The 18,368-nt window shown below is 39.4% G+C and overlaps 1 protein-coding gene across 1 annotated transcript; it reads left to right on the forward strand.

The window, feature by feature from the left end:
* Positions 1-2,808: 2,808 nt before the first annotated feature.
* LOC135470856 (short-chain collagen C4-like) lies at positions 2,809-8,778 on the forward strand. The gene is made up of 4 exons (XM_064749903.1): positions 2,809-2,989; positions 3,632-3,744; positions 5,730-5,853; positions 6,705-8,778. Exons 1-4 carry the CDS (start codon positions 2,809-2,811, stop codon positions 7,202-7,204), a joined length of 918 nt encoding a protein of 305 aa, XP_064605973.1. The 3' UTR covers positions 7,205-8,778.
* Positions 8,779-18,368: the final 9,590 nt, after the last annotated feature.

Consider the following 18,368-nt stretch of genomic DNA (forward strand, 5'->3'; position numbering starts at 1 on the left):
TTTATCGTACAGTGTATAGTATATTATATACCTGCGGGTACTGTACTCCACCATATTCGAATCGCTTTTGGGAAAACGGAAACGTGGGTCAAGTAGCGGCTTCCATAAAACTAGCGGCTTGAGAAATTTCCTCGTCTGACTGTGTATTCGCAGACTCGTCCATTTGTACCTTGAATTCTTCCAAATGACTCGAATCCGAACCGTCTTCATCTGAAGGCCTTTCAACTATTCTGAACTGGGTTATAAAGATACTATTACTCTCCGAATCATACATGATACAAGCTTTGGCAAACACATGATCGACCAGGTCACTTGTATTGACCTAGCGGTCAAGGAAAAGTTTTGGCCATGTCGCCATACATAAAAGAACCAGAGCTAAAACATAGCCCCCGTACTATCTACGCACTTTGTATCACTACTCCCACCGCTAAACACAGAAATCGTTTATTATGTAATACTAATACAATCGCTTCGCGCCTGGTACTTTCTTATCCAGGAAAGCACAGCTACTCGGCCTTTCTCCACACCTTCTCATATGATTTGATAAACAGGAGGTTCACCAGAAAATTAGCACATAGGTTGTTTATGCGTTTATGAACTAGAGAGATTTCAGAAAATGTATGTGTATCTATTATGTCAGCAAATGATTCTTCTGCCAATTTTCCTTAATGAAAGTGTTATTTGATAGGCCTATAACAATTCAAAATTGTGTGGTATGTATTGTGATAGGGGGAAATATGGTTGAAAACATTATTCAGCTTACCGACCCCGATAGCACAGTTGGTAGAGCCCTAGGTCAATAGTGGTTCGAGTCACACCTAAGACCTTAAAAGAGGAAGTTGTAACTTCCTCGACGGGCGTTCAGCATGAAGGGGATAGTGCAATGACTGTTTTACCCTTGTCAGTATAATGACTCGGGCGGGGCGCCTTACTTGCCTTCGGTAAGGCGTCTTAGTGAAGAAGCATTAGATAAAAGAGCGGTGGAAATCTGTCCTGCAACAAAGAAGCACATTACATGCACTCTAGAGATTCCTTCGTAGTCATATGACTGAAAAAAATGTTAAGTATGGCGTTAAACCCCAAGCAGTCACTCACTCATTATTTAGCCTTACTAAGTATATCTTTAACTGTCTGTGCAAATAGAAATGAGATGTCATTGTGAATGCCATAGTCTTCACAGACATGCGTACTCTTTCCTCTCCCGAGGAAATTAGTCCTTTATCTTTCACAGTGATGCCGAAAAAAAAAACAAAAAAAAAAACAACAACAACCGGATATCCACAGGATGAGGACAGGCTAGGAAAGCCACGAATATAAGTGAGACTTTGAGTCATACTTCTTTTCTGATAACCTGTAACATCAATATCTGAACTTACACCCTTTTCAGGTGAAGCACCACGGATATGGTGCATCTCCGGAGTGATCTGTTCTACAGTTTTTTCCACCGTATCTGACAATTTCGGCTAAATGGAAAGGTGGCCATTCTTCCATGTATAGTTGAATGTTGTATGTATAGAACGTTGGGTAGGATAAAAGTTTCGCGGCCTATCACCTTGACCGAAGTTGAAAAAAGAAAAAGTCCAAACATGATAGACGTTGATTTGAGTTGGCTGATTCTAAAGTTTAAACGGCTCGATTACCGTTGAAGATGGTTTACCAATGCTGGTTTTGACATTACGGGCGTTTCAGTATTGTGGATAGCAAAAATAAGGTAGGATTCGAGTCGGTTTTTTAGTGAAGTCCATATGGCCGAAGCTTAGCTTTGGGCTAAACTGCCCATCGGAGTCCACCAGCCATATATTTATATCAATGTCTGGTGGAATCCCGGCGACTACTCCGATAGCTGGAGATGAACTTGAGAGATTTGTTATATAACAAATCTCTCAAGTTCATCTCTAGCTCTCGCTTTACATACTTAAAACTATTGCTTTAAGTATAGAGGTTTGTAAGGCACGTGGAGAAGTGCAGTGGTTTTCTTGAACTCTACCCGCTTTCCTCCACCGCTGCGTCGACGCAAAGGTAAATATACATAAATTTAAACTAAGTGAGGTATATTCTTGAGTTTTGAGTTGTTGGTCACATGAATACTGTACATAAGTAAAAAAGAAGAGTCAGCTATTCACATGCCAAATGAAGGCCTAGCCACGAAGGCCATATAAAATTACTGCTCTCCACGTAGATGTATGTATACTTCCTACAGATGTTACCTGTTTTGTGGATCGTGGTTTTCAGGCATAGGGCCAACGAGTACAAATACTTTCACAAGGAACAGTAATAGATATGAATAGCTCCTTTATTATTATAGTACCGTAAATCGTTTTTTCAAGATTTGTTTTCGGAAATGACTTTTAAATATGTAAAAAATATGGTTCACTTATCATCAAATACGTGTTATTATTTTGGAGATCTGAAAATGATTTTGAAATGTGTATCTGAATTGTTTTTTTTTTAAAGATATCACCAATGGACTGAAACGGCTTGCTATGTATGTATTAGAGTACCTGACCACTCTCCAGACTTATTTCGCTTCGTTTCTCAACAAAGTCATTACATATCTGAAGCCTAAAAATCCCACTGTTCTGATCTGATAAGAGCCAACCCATTGACGATTTGGTATCTACACAGTATACGGTTAATCTGTGCTCGCTGTTGGCCTACACTCTGCTTTAAATGTTAGACATACATACTGCATCGCTGACTAACACTGATAACAGTCACGTGGACTGGAATACAACAAAAGGTTGTTCAGCGGTCACAGTGTGGTGTATATGACGATAGCGTGACAGTGACCGCCGATACTAAGCCAGGATGATGATAACCACCGCCACAGTCATCGGATGCCTGCTATGGCGAGGGCTTCACGCTGTTGACTATGTCAATCAGGGCGACACCTGCTCAGTAATAAAAGCCCTGGAAGACAAAAGTGCAGAAGTCCAGTTCCTGAAGCGCCAGATTCAAGCCCTACAAGATCAGCTGCGTCGACGCAAAGGTAAAATATACATTCTTTTCCCTTACTTTATGACGTTATGGCGTCATGTATCAAACTGTCTGGCATAGGCCTACGCCATTTGCCAAAAACTTAAAAAGCAGTGATAGGGCAACTAATAATTAGCATAATTAACCTTTCTCTATAGTCTTCAGTAGCCACAGTCGTGTATGTTAATTGGTAATTCACAGAAAAATTTTATCAATGTAGAACGGCCCTCACTGGCAGAGCATACGGACATGACTGATGGCTTCTACCGAGAGTACACAGCCATGAGTTTGGAATCCAGGTTGTCCTAGCCCAGCCGCGGCATAAAGCCTCACTCAAGTACCTAACGATCTCCGGTTTCCTTGACCTAAAAATATGAACCAGTTCATACAAGTGAAAAATTCTTGAATTCGAAACAATCGTGAAACACTCGACCAAAATCATATGTTTCAAAACTATAGCAATCTACTTGTGATATCATCTTTTCGGAGTTGACTTTCCAAAGAATTTGTAGAGGAACTAGCTGCAATTATCTAGCGCGGATAGTTAATTATGCTGTAACAACTTGTCCTCATTTGTGACCATTGTGCCTATTCCAGTTAAAAGTTCTTATTCTTTTTTTTTTGGTCCTTTGAAGCTATACTATCCTGTTTGTAGATGTTCTCGGACGACTGAAGGATTTGGAGGTGAAGACGAACAAAGTGGATTCTGATATGAAAGCTGTGAAAGCTCAACTCGACGATCCACGAGGCAAGAAACATCCAATGAGGGTCTCATCAGCCCAGATTTTATTAAAATAATATGTATCCAGCGTCCAGACACCCAGCGTCGGAAGTGATATATTAAATTATACGTCATTTTGCCCGATCCAAAAGGCGTTTTTAAAAGAATCAATGATTACATTTCAAAAATTGATATAAAAAATGCATGGTAATTCATCCAAGGAAAACTGCATTGGGCAAATTTTGTCGGTATGCATGCCACATCCAGAGTCAATAGTATACACTTTTCAAACCAAACCACTCCCTGATACGCAATATGGCATCACGGCGAATTTACCCAGCCACCCAGGGGACATATACAAATAGCATATATTTCCATGCATCTATTAATTTCAGAATTAAACAAAACTGAAACAGAAATTTGTGACACAAATATTTAGATTTTGGCACTGTTTTTGATTCATCGTCTTTGTAGCGAAGCTGTTTTGTCCAGCTGAAGGTTCCGCGCTTTAATACATATGTATTGAACACAATATACATTCCTGGCCATAAATGGAAGGAAAAGATATAAACCAGAACTTGCGCCATGTGCTGGTCTGTCTTAAGCCTAGGTTGGTTACAAGGTTTAATAAACATGTATGACTGCATGTTACATTAATTTTGATGCAACGTATGTACGATTCAATTATGGGGCGAACATAGCTGGGTATTACATGCGTGGACGTGCGTGGAGGTGAACTACACATGCGTGGACGTTCTATGACAGAAAACAAAATACGTACTCACTATATACAGCTTAAAGCTTTTAGGTACGGGTATATTAAATGTGTAGGCTAGCAATGACACACATCTGACATTTTTCTTAACAGTACTTTCCTTTTGTTTTCTCAAATTATTTATTGTGAATAGAAATGCGGATATGAGAATAATCTCCTTCCTTTATACCAAAATTCTTGGCATGGCATATTTGGGCTTGCGTACAAATGTAGTTTATGACGAGTTGTATGACCTACATGTGTATGGGGTTTAGATTAAACAATTGCTAGATTAGATAAAGTCGTATCATCCACTATACATTTAATCAACCATGTATAATAGTTGACATGTATAGGTACAAAAAATATACCAAAAATAAATCGATGTCAACTTCTGACGGAGAATATATATCATTGTCAATTAAATTGGCCAGTGCGTGAATGGGGACCATTTCAAACCAGTTCTGAGAGATCAACAGTTCAAAGACAATACGCATGCAGCAATATAACATGTACATTCTGTATGTGAGATTTAGAATGCAGTTGTTGAATGAACGATTAAATGAGTCGGGTAGGGTAATACCAAAGACTTTTAAAATGGTACTTGCTGCTGCCTCGTTTGGCGCTAAGCACAAAGAGGTTAGAGCAAGGAAGCATGACTGTTTCAGCCGGTGTCAGTATAATATGACTGGATGGGGTGTCATGTCTGGTGTATTTTCCATGAATCTTCAGTGGAGGTAGCATTTTGGCGACATGGACTCGCCCTGCCACAAAAGACACACTATGTGTACACACACCTAATGACTCCTCCTCGTAATATGACTGAAAAATTGTTAAGTACGACGTTAAAGCCAAGCATACATGCAAGAAAGAAACGAGCAAACAAAGCAAAAATGTCGATTATCTGTTGCAAGATTTTCTCCAGCAAGGGTGCACCTGATTACAGCTTGACGTGTTCTGGGCGGTCGGATTTGTCGCTCGCAATGAACTGACATTAAGTTAACAAGCCCATTTCGCAGAAAATATAAATATTTATACGTGTACGCAGGTTTGTATGTAAGTGATCACAATACGTATCAATTTTCTCCTTTCCAAATTTACCTGGAAATAACGCTACAGGAACAGAAAACGCCTATTAAGTTAGCATATGTATACTTTTAACTGAGATTCTATAAAAGTGTATCAATGCATGGTGACGCCTTGTGTGTACTTCTGAGATAAATAGGATGAAGTTCAGTCTACTCTTCTTCTTATATACCACTGACGTGTTTACAAAAGTTTACAAAGTGTCTACATAATATTGTTTCATGTTTTGTAGGAAGTGGGCCTAGGAGTTCTGGTGCAGTGTACACCCGGTGGGGCAGGACGCGGTGTCCTCGGGACAGCTTCCTTCTATATGATGGTATTATGTTAATACAGTATATATTATATTATTCAAACCGTGTTTATCGTGAAATCAAAATATTGTTTTAGTGACAAATAGCCACCGTGTCAAAACTTGTTACTTCTAAAAAGTTTTTCTGTCCAATCAGTATAACAGAACACAAGTTCATAGTTGTCCCAGTACAAACATTGCGAAAATATGCACCATAGGGGTTTAGGAAAAGTTTTCTTATTGGTATTCCCAATTTGACTCGCGTACTGTCTGACTAGAAAAAAACAGTTAATCAATTCCTATATTGTATTAACCAACCGAATAAGGATTTTCTATAGCCTGAACATTCGCTTTAATATACTTCTCTCTGTTTGATATTTTTTTATTTATTTCATTGATGTTCAACGCTGTTCTCTTATGTTTCTTTTTCATGACGGCAGTCATGTTTATGGATTTAGAAAACCGAGCCTTATGTTAGATCGTTGGCTACATATAAATTGTGGAGGCTACCAACCCATTACAAAGGTGGTTGATACGCTACTAATCCAGTATAACGGTGTCTGACAGCTACTAAGTCAGTCAGAGGAATAGTGCAGAAGTCCAGATCTCCTTTATCGCTCTAGACGGCAGGTCCTTCGCCTTGACCAAACGATTCGATTTCTAATTGAACTATCGCTTTTTCTGCCTTTGCTTCAGTTCATTAAATTTGTCTGTTACACTTCCACAAACGAAGGCTGCTAAAATTTCTTGCAATGAATTACTGAACACTTCCTTATTTTCTATTATGTCCACTTGTTCTGCTCCAGGAATACGCCAAACACAGGTATACCGACTATGAAACCAATTCACTAATCCATCAATCAATTTGTTTGCAACAGGGTTTGCAGGAGGTTCTTTTGTAACATATGGAGGCGGAGGAGCCAATTATATGTGCCTTCCCAAGGACCCTCAGTGGGCAAAAACCATTGACGGTCGTCAAGATTGCGTGGGTCTGATGTTCGGAGCTGAGTACCAATCCTGTGCCGAGAATGACCATCTTTTCTCCAATGAAAATGCCGACACAAGTTCAATTTACGAACAAGACGTCCCATGTGCAGTTTGCCAGTCAACTGGCCGAACAAGTCACGTGATGATTCCAGCAAAAACCGAGTGTCCTTACGGTTGGGTCCGAGAGTATTTCGGCTACCTCATGTCATCTCACTACGAACACAAGCGGACGGAATGGGTGTGCGTGGATCCTGCGCCAGAAGTCCTGGAGAACGGTTCTGCCAATATGAATGGAGCCCTATTGTATTTCACCGAAGTGGCGTGCGGCTCTCTGCCTTGTCCACCCTATAGGGACGGCCATGAACTTACGTGTGTTGTCTGTACAAAATAGGCTAATAGGATGTCGTAAATTGTCGAAGTATTGTGCAGGAAAGAAAACACATTTTGTTATAGACCACTTGTGATGCTGCAGAGGGTGCAGTGATGCTGTATTCGTGACCTATGGCACTTCTGCCGAGTTATAAGACTCTGACCTCTGTAAGATTTCTCTGTTCGTGTAAGTTTAAATGAAGTAGCTTGATGAAAATGATATGAACAGGTCGGTGTTTAAACATAACTCACTTGTCATAACCTTCCGAATATTACAAGAGCACCACGAAAGGTTGTTCTAAATTAGATTCCTCTTGTAATCCAAATTATTACACATCTCATAAACACATATGTACATATTATTCTTGGGAGGGCTTGTTCTTCCGCTACATTTGATAAATGCATACTTATTCAGGCCACCAGTGACTCGTACAAAGTCGAACGACAACAAATGGATGTACATATTTAGCAATTTAGTTCATGGTTAGATGCGTACTTGATTAGTTCATTTACATCGGTGGCATATAGTATACACCATATTGAATAGAAAACCAATTTATCTTCGAAATTTGTAAATGTCTATCGAAACATATTATACAATCGAATAATTATGTTAAATTCAAGTGTTTATTAAATTAAACATATAAATATCTGAAGGCAAAGCTAGTGGCATATGCATGTAGACAACTAGCTTGTAGATAATTCACACGAAACCCTAAGACTAATCCCGCAGCCACTGCGTATTCACAGACATGTGCTTAATGTGTTCATGAGTCTCTGATTGTTATTTAATATCACGATCAAGAATGTGTCTGTTTACGATGGCGGTTAGATTTATGATTGTGGAAACTGGAGTGCCCAAACTAAACCACAGGCCTTAGACAAGTTAGTGATGAACTTGCTTGTATCATACAAGAGTTACCCAACCCCCGTGAAAAGTATGATTTGGGGAATAAAGCCCATCAACAATCAAACCATCTTCCTCGCATGAAGTTTAAAATTGCATGCCTTTCTAATACATCACTTCACTATATCCAAGAGACAAAAAAGGACATTTTGACAAACAAAGGTTCCTGGGTTCACTTTCACAAAGATGTCGTATGATATCGCGCATATAGGACAACCGTACGTTACACCAGTAACGTACAAAATATCGTACGGCAAATGTACGATAAAAAATGTCGTACGCCGCACTGTGAAAGTCATCCCTGTAGATATACCATGCTGTTCATTCAGTAATACTGCACGTACAAATCAAACCTATTTAGACAACAAAAGGCTAATTACCACAATCCATGATGACAAGTGGAAACGATCGTAACATCGTAAAACGTAAGCGTTCATTGGCTAATGCGGATTACGACACTTTCCACTCGTATAAGAAAGCCATTGGGGTCGATAGATGGGAATGGTCTATCTTGGAGGAGCACGTGTGTGTCGGATGGATGTTTTCATCTCCCGCCGACTTTACGATAAGGATAGTTTCTGTTTTGACATTAACCATTCTTATACTTGCATACCAATGTAGCAAAAGGACCTGTATATGTCGTGCACATCTAAATGACAGTGCAGTGTTTGTTAGATTCACTGCATGAAATGATTAGGTTTCTGGAAATACTTGCCTCAGGTATTCTGTGAGTTAGTACTTTTCAACTCCCTTTGCAAATATGTGCAATGTAATTGTCTTAAAAAGATGTTACGAGCAATTTTTCACATGTTGTGGTTGTTAGTTGCTGAATCGTTATGATGTAGAACTCCTTTAAAAATAAAGGCAAGAAAATTTATTAATCGGCAGGTTGTGCATTAATTTTTATAGACTACCTTTACAATCGCCTTTCAATTTCTTTGTGCAAGCGGTACAACTTATTTTTGCAATCAGTTATAAATTCAGTTTTAAGGTACACAATCGGCTATAGCTACAGTCTGTTTCTTCAAGCGGCCCTGGTGGTAGAAATACAGATAGCCTACACATACAGGCCTTACCTGATCAAGGCCTCCAGGTGCATTCACCAAGGCACTTACACTATCATAATTAAGCAACCTGCGGATGGTCGTTGGTTTTCCTTGGGCTGTGCCCGGTTTCCTCTCACCATAATGCTGACCGCCCTTGTATTAGTGAAATATTCTAGAGTATGGCGTATGACACAAATCAAATAAATAACTATCATAATTAGTGTTTTGCCTGGTTTCAACGATTTCAAGGGATCGAGCGTCTAGTAGTTACGACAGGGTTATTTTGTGGATTTGGGGCATAGTTCCTTGTGGATTCTAAGTTAGATTTTCCACTTGTAAATATTGTTCTCTGGGTTGTGCTTTTGACGAGACAGGATGCAACGTCTGCCATTCCATGTTGATCCATCATCTAACTGGAAAGATGTCAGACCAGTACTCTTCCATATGTGGGGAAGTCTAGACAAATTTGTTTTCAATTTGTGGCCTTGTTGTGAACTGAATCCAGTCAACAGATTTAAACCGTAACTGTTTTGCATTTCGCTTTACATCTATGTAGCATATAACCTTGTCTTGTATCTTTGCAAAATGCTTTGCGATTTGCTTTAGGTCAGATGATGACTCAGATATGTCCTTATTCGGTGGCTTAAGCATGTCCAACAGCAATCTAAGTTCCGGTTGATCATCAGTTCTGCTTATGATTTCTTATTAAGTGCCTAAGGCGTTACACGGTAGTTTTCCAGAAGAAGGCGGATACTTTGTGCAAAGCTTTTCCTCTATCGGAGGTTGGATCTCAGTCCTTCCTACAAAAGTGTGTTGAATCTCTTAAGTGGACTATTGCTTTGAGGATTGTAGAGCAATGTCGGACGGTGTTGGATTCCGTGTCTGGATCGAACTGGGCGCCTCTATTCGAAATAACAAATCAGCTAATCCCCAACGAGCGAAGAGAGCTTCCAAGATACAAATAACTACATCTGAAGTTATTCTGTTGGTCGGGGCATCTTCAGTCCACCTGGAGTGGAGATATGTACAACCAAAAGAAATCGTTTATCCTGATTCAGTTTTTCACGAAATCATCTATATTTATGTTCATGGAACCAGATGGCTTCGCGACATCTCTGCTTCATGCGAACGATACCTGGATGGGCAGTATAAGTCATGTTGAGAACACTTTCTTGAAAACTGTCCCGTATTACTGATCAAGAACTACGGGCAATAATATATGAATCAGTTCAAACCGATAACTCATATTGGAGGCTCTCAGTTCTGTTAAAACATGATGAGGCCATCCATTTAAAAATATTTGTGGACCTGTCTGGGAACTGGCTCGCAGTTGCTTGAGATCAATACCAAGAATGTCAGCATCCTCTGTCACCCAAGCCGTTTCTTCAGGAATGAGTCTACTGAGCATGCATATGTTACTTCATTCTTGTTACCAATGAAATATTCTAAAATAATCTATCAACCCATCTGTCGCTTCTCAAAGGTTTGTGTCCTAAACCAGATGTTGACAGTAATGCTCTCAGCGCTTCATTATTTGCGAACGTAAATTTTCGACCGTAGAGATACATATGCCAGTACTGACACGCACATATGCACGCAAGAGCCTCCCGTTCATTATATAGTGGAATATTTCTGCTCTGTAGGTGAGAGAGTATTGGAAGCAAAAGCCGCAGGGTGTTCATCGCCATCCAAAATTTGCTACAGTACTGTTCTGCAATTACGTAGTTTGGTGCAAATTTGAGGTAAAAATTTGTTGTACCAAGGACTGATTGAAGTTCCATTGTGTTTGTGGGCGATTATGAATAGCTTTCACAATTTATTCAAGGAACACGACTCCTTTGGCTGAAATTTTGTAACTGGCAAATTCAATAGAGTCCTGTGAAGACACGCACTTTTCGAAGTTCAATGCCAAGTCGTTGTCCAAAATACGCTTCAAGAATTTTTCCATTTTTTCGTCATTATCCGCATGATCCTTTCCATGATCTTTGACATCATCATTGACAATAGATGCATACCTCCGTTACACGCCGACAGAATAGACCACAAAATCTTCTGGAAATATAGTGTCATGCGAGCTAAATCCTGTCAGGTGTCTACTATCCTTAGCCAAGGGAATTTGCAGAGTGTCTCTATGGTCGGTAATGGGTATTTGTATAGTATTAGAGCTTTACAGACAGTTGATTGGTCAACAATTAGTCGTAATCTTGTTTTTTTGGACGTGTCAGCTTGGAAATCTAGGGCGATGAATCAATCTTCTCCATGATTCCGGAGTACTCTAAACGTTTGAGTTCTGCTGAAACCTCTGGAAGCACAGTCAAGGGATGTCGTCTCAGTTTCCGTGACACAGGTCGAACAGACAGGTCAATAGTTATGCATGTTTAGTTGCCCGAACAGGTGAACACGTCAGAAAATTGGGACGTAATGTCCAGGGTCTGAATGACGTTGTCGTTATGGAGACTTAAGGTCTAGCTGGTTGAACAGATCATTTCCTATAAATCTGGTATCTTTTTGGTGACGTAAAAGAGATTTGATCGCCGTCAAAATTTGATCGCCGTACGACTACGTATAGGGCCTAGCTACTAGCACAACCCCGTCTTCTTCCATAAGTTTACCTTTAACGCCTCTGTACTCCCCGAGTTATCTTCAATACGCTATAATGCTGGCCGCAAAAAAAATGTCTCAGCTATTAGTTCGAGGTAGGTATAGCCCCTAAGTGTCACCCATCACAAGTAAATGAACAGAAGCATGAAACTGGTGGAAATTTGACGAATTCCAGCTCCAACCGTTATGTCTGAAGCAAACTCCGCACAACGCATGCAAGGGAGATAACAAAGTTTCTAGTCTAGCTAACTTTACATGACTGACATCTTTACCGCTACGCATAGTTTGTACAGAAATCTGATGACAGCAGGCCACAGAGCTATAGTTAGGTTTTCAAGGTACACGTAAGCTTACTGAATAAAGCATGGGATGTGATAGCATACGTAATCACAGCCCTACAGAGCTGACTGGGACACTATGTACGATAGATCTATAACGTTATCGTACGTTGTACGGGTCCCAGCTATAAAGCTCTGCTGCCGTACTAGTATGCTGACCGCCATCTTATAAATAGATTCCAGGGCTGTCTTCTGAGTGGTGGGAGATACATACAATGCGTAATAGTCTAACACTGATATTATCGGATCGGTTTGCCTGTTCACAGTCTCAGCTGTCACAGCTCGGCCAGAACTAGCCAAGGATCTCGGCTATAATCTTTTAATATGGGGTTAGGCGTAAGGGTGGCTATAGGGGTCCCTCGCGTATCAGTCTATATAAGCCACTCTTAGACCCAGGTCTCGGACTAGGCCAGAACTAGGAGAAACACTCGTCAACATTCGTTTGTAATGTATATAAGCTAAAGCTAGGCCCACCTGTCAACTCGAGCGTCACACCCTAGCGGGCGCATACCTGGAGGTATACGATGTGTGCATTATTCAATAGGTTCATTTTTTAAAGTCTTGCAAATCTGGCGTCCAAGACTCATTTTCGTATAAGAGTTGCCATTTAGTTGCCTTAACTACGCCTACCTGGTAAAGACACTTGCTTATCTCATACAAGGATTCTGTTTTCGACCTGCAGTTAGGCGCCTGATGCACCCTCACGACAAACGATGACCACACACAACCGTAAGTTCATTGCTGAATCAGAGAAGACAAATGCCCTCTATTTACTCTGACGACGAGTACAGTAAAGTGCCAGATCTACCGGCAGCGCCGCTGTGGCTTGTTATACTGGTATTTCACGGTTTCACCGCCTTGTAGGGCCTACCTCTGTGTTTTGCGTGGATCAACTTTGTTTCCGGCAGCCAAAAAACATTCTACTCCACTGACTGAATTCGCAGAAGCTAAGGCTCGTAATTCACTGGATCTGGGGGGGGGGGGGGGGGGGGGGGAATCGTGTAGTCGGAAGTCACAGCACTTAGAACCTGTCCAAGGCATTGATTCTTGATAAAGCCAGAGAAATTCAAGCACATATAAATGTCAGTGGGACATTTGCTACTGGAACGGTATGGGGCAGGCTTAATTACGACAACATCAGAAATGTCGTGGTGAAGTTTCTGCGCAGCAGTTGGTGCGAACCACTGTTTGTTGGTGAACTGTCACTATGACACAACTATTCGCAGTGCAGGTTTGTAGTAGGAAGCACATTCCCTCGTGTCGATCAACCAGGCTCTTCCATACTACTATATCACATATGTGCACTGTATGTGCAGAAAGACGACATAATTTAGGTATGGAAATTCAAATTCATATTTCTCTTATATGACCTGGCTTGCTATGATGATTTGCACTTTACAGTCGCCTGTCAGCATGCATAGTAGGCTATATTTATATTTGTGACACATATGATACCAGACGGAATTGTATAGATTGCAGCACTAAGCCACCTGTTAACCTGATGGCCCCAGATATGTACTAATGTAGGGAATCCAGGGAATCAGTCATACTTTATGTTAGTTGAGGTTTTTATGTTATATATTGTCTACTCATGAGAATAGCATGAAAAAAGCAGTTAAATTTGCAAACATGTGGAGATGTGTTTCTTGAAATGTGTCCACTACATTCAGCTTACTTGAGCAAGAACAGAGTACTCTTAAGAATGAAAGGAATTCTAGTTATTGATATTTAGGCTTTTTACTCTAACGTGGGTGGGGGTCGGGGCGGGGGCCTACTATGAGTGGAGTGAGCTATGTACATTTTCTGCGAAATGTCACTTTTGTCAGTTAAGGAAATCTTGATATTTCACCATTATATAAATACTAAATGTAAATATTTTTTGCTGAGGTGATGATGACAGACCCGCCATAAAATACATCTGGTTTATGCTAAGAGTACATTTATGACAGTAATTATGGTTTGTTGATTGTTACAGGAGCCAGTGATGATGCAGTCAGCTGTTGTGTAATGCTCGAAACCTTCAGAGGTTTATCTCGCTCCTCAGCTACTTTCAAATGAAACATCATTTTCATTTTCAAAGGTGGAGAAGAGAGCTTCTTTCAGGTTGGCCTACTAGTAATTAGGTCTTCATCATAAAAAAATGGGCCGTACTTTGGTGCTGCATTGCGCCATTATCCTTTGTTCAAACCGTTTCAGACTTTAGACATCCAAATGGCATGGTTTTGTTAATACGCTGACCAATTTTCAAGGTCATAGCTTGAGTAGTCTGTACACAGGGTTAAAATGAAAACATTGCCTCAAAAATGCACGTTCCGGTGAACCAGATTGAATCACCTGTCAGGTGTCGTGAGTAGAGTGCGCGCTGCACCTTTGTGACACGCACCAAGGACTGCTGGAAAAAAATAACTACCAAGAAGATGGAGGACAAATTGATCACCTTTTCAAGTAATACATGGTGGAACATCAATTTGGTAGGGTTTTTATACTCCCAGTAACAAAGTGTTTGGGGGTAGAGTATAATGTGTCTGTCTGTAGACTGCTACTCCTCCCTAAGTACTAACTGATTTTGATGAAAATCATACATCTTGTCCGTCATCTAAACTTATGCATGCCTTAGTTTAATGACAAGGGACTTATCATAATACTGCTTCTCAATGCTTTCAGATTTATGAAATGCAGTGTGTATGCAACTCCTCTTAAAGTACTGCACTGATTTCCATAAAAGTTAGAATTCCCTATTATATCAACTTGTGGATGCTCAATTTTATTGATCATTATTTACATAATAACCCTTATGAAACAACAGTTTTGAATGCACTTCTTTTGATGCATCATTGATTTTTACTTCTACCTTCAGTTTAAGTACATGTATATGCAAACTTAAAGATCATTTTGTGCCGATTCTAAGAATATTAGTCATGATTTTTTGATTTAAAGGGAATTAAGTAGATCTCGGAATTCCTAGTTTTATGGACCATATTGAACATGGTAAACACATTGATATCATAGTACTTTTTTTAGCTGCTAAACTTTAGTTTCACATAAATATCTCTGATTTATGTACAATTGGAGCAACCAGAGAGAAATATTTGCTCGATAAAAAGGTCATTACTTTGTTTTAAACATAATATTTTGCATTGCCCAAACAGCCCACCATAATATGCCAATCTTCATTTGCAGAAATGTTAGGGCTACACAGTATCTTAAAAAGTACTGCAGGTGTAGAGCTCAGAGTTTGCACACATGTAGAGCACAGTAACATGAGAGAGATATTCCATCATTGATTGGATATGTGCATATTAAATACCGTAAATTATTGAATCCTTGACTTAGTGGACTGTGTATGAGAGTTGATCTGTAGCAAAGTGTTATGGATTTTTTGAAAACTATGAAATAGCTGTTATTCTGATGGATCAAACTGGTAGAGCACATGTATTCTTTTGTAATACTTCAAGAATGCTTGTTTCCTTGCTTTATCCAGCTATGGATGTATTACACAACATGAATGGGCAAAGGGAATTGAAGTTTTTCTTAACCTATAATCTGCAGGGTCAGGAGAAAGGGAGCTTTTGTTCCAATCAGGTAAGTTATTGTCATAAACACTTGTTGACACTCTTTTTTCCATTTTAAGTGGTAGGTTTGTAATTGACTGATAGGTGCCTAAAATATGTCCTAAACAAAATCCAAGACCAGGAACACTCTAGACTCAAGTCTGACTTCATAAACAGTTTATTGCAACGAATTTATGACTTACATAAATAGGAATTTTATTGACTCATATAGTTGCCTTAGACTACCACATTGGGTAGGACTACCAATACTGTTAAAGCTGTTATCCAACAGCGTTACTGGGGCCCATGCTACACTGGGCCCCAGTAAGGCTTGCATGTATGCTCCTGATGAAATGATATGAAAAACTTTGATACATTGTTTAAATTTAAATTTAGCAACAGGGGCCTCCATGGCCAAGGTGATTCGCACGCTGGCTTGACACGGTCAACCAGCCTCTCACCAGTACAGTAATTTACTGTTTATGCTGCGGATAGTCGTTGCTCTGCCGGATTTCCTCCTACCATAATGCTGGCCACCGTCGTATGAATGAAATATTCTTGAGCAAGGCCCTAAAATGCCAGTGAAATACACAAATAAATAAATCTAGCAACGTAAAGAAAGATCATCAGGCATTTTCTTTCTCTGGCATTTGTAGGCATGTTACTGTCTTTTTATGCCTACATTATCTGTGATTCTCTGTTGCTAGTTACTGATCAGGGTGGGTTAAAATGTTGACATGCACTATCTCAAACAGACACTGTGTATAAACTGCACAACTTGAAGTGATTTACTCAGGTATCTCAGATTTCTATGTGTATAATTGCAAAACTTAATCTGGCTTATATCTCAAATGGTTGTGTATATTTGCAGGACTTGTTCTGGCTTATACCTCAAATGGCTTTGTGTACCACACAGAGTATGACACTCCCAGATTAAAATTCCTCCAGGTGGTTCTAAAAAGGACAGGTAACAATGAACTCCCTTTTACATTCTAAAGTTCAATGAAATAACAATTTTTGGTTAATGTCACATTAACAATGTTTTATGGAGAATAACTATCTTTACGACAATCTTTGTGAACCGAAGGGCCAACCAAGGTGTGCATGGGGGTGGGACAGAAAGGCTACCATGTTGAAGATTATCTAAAACTACACCATAAATTGCTATAAATTTATCTGTTATGCATTTACCATGCAAAAACAATTTTGGAGATATTATGCAATAGTTCAAACAGATTGAAAACAAAACAAACAGGGTTTAGTAACTTAAGTTGAGAAGTGAAAGTTGAGAAGTGAAAAAGTAAGAACAGGTTTACTGAACTACAATGTCACATTTAAGCTGTTCCTAAACTTCCAACATTTGTTAACCACTGTCATGCATACCATGGTTGGTCTCCATGCTTTGGAATCAGAAAAGTAAGATGTTCCTGGTATATTGTCTGTGCATAGACAATTTAGTGGAATTTCATTTACCATTGTCAGTCACATTCTGAACTGTGATACCTGCACATAGACACAGCATACCTGACAGGGAAATCAGGTGTGAAGTAACTAAGGTTGTTGGTTAAGTTAGTATGGTTTATTTCATAATCACTTTGTATGTGATAACTGCAGTAAAAAAGAAAATGTCTGTTGTTTTAGAACTCGGCGCGGCCTCTTCCAAAAACAATGAATACTTCCTTTTTTACTCTATGAAGGGAATGATCCAATATTTCTTTATTTTATGTTTTTGATGTCAGTATGCATTCAATTTTAATAAATTTTTAATCTTACACATATATAAGAAAGTTTTTTGATGCTCCCTTTATATGTGACTTTGTGACTTGTCTAATTCATGTCTAATAAACACTGAGAGCTGACAGTTTACAAAACCAAAAATTTCTTTGATCTAGCCATTTTACATCAAGCATGTAGGCTAAAACTGCTTTTGAATCTACATTGGAGTGGAATATTGTAGAATGACTTTGACAGCCACTGCAGATTATAATCAAAGCTTTACTGGAAACAGAGGGAGATTCGAAATAACTATTCCCTTAATCAATTTCTGGCAGGGGAGGCTACTTTGCTGTGAATTGTAAATTATCTTCCCTGAATACATTGATCACTTCAGCCATTTTGCAATCAGAAATGCTAATACTGAAGGGATTTTTTTAAAAATTGTATTCATGTGAAACAGTAAATTAAAATTATTTTTCTGATTCTGGAGGATATGATGTTCACTGGTTCACTGAATTAATACCTGTACCTCAGCTAACGTACACTATTCGGCTGAAATCGTCTACAGGAAGAGAAGAGTACAGGGCCTAGCTTGGGAAATTGGCTGAGTTGAGAAAAAATAATTGCCTTTTGTGAACTGCCAGAACAGTCATTTCCAATTCAATTTGCCAGTATTTGCTATGTATAATTGTCTCAAAAAGGTGTTAGGAGAAGTTTTTCCCCATGTTGTTAGCACCTGAATCAATAGAACTCTTTTGAAAATGGAGGCAAGGACATGGAGTTATTGACTTGTTCATTATTTATAACAAGTGTTGTTATTGGGTGACACGTGCCCTCCTAACTCCATAGATACTGGAAAAATATCCATCACTTGAGATTGTGTTTCTCACCTGTTCATTGAATTGTGATGAAGAAAAAATCTGATGGTGGTAATCACATGGGTATCATTTCTTCATTATTTCGGAAACATTTTCGCATTTTGGTACACAGTTAATGAAAAATGTCAGTTTGTCATGCTGTAAAAGGT

The sequence above is a fragment of the Liolophura sinensis genome, chromosome 7 (genome assembly GCF_032854445.1).
Source record: "Liolophura sinensis isolate JHLJ2023 chromosome 7, CUHK_Ljap_v2, whole genome shotgun sequence".
NCBI lineage: Eukaryota > Metazoa > Mollusca > Polyplacophora > Chitonida > Chitonidae > Liolophura > Liolophura sinensis.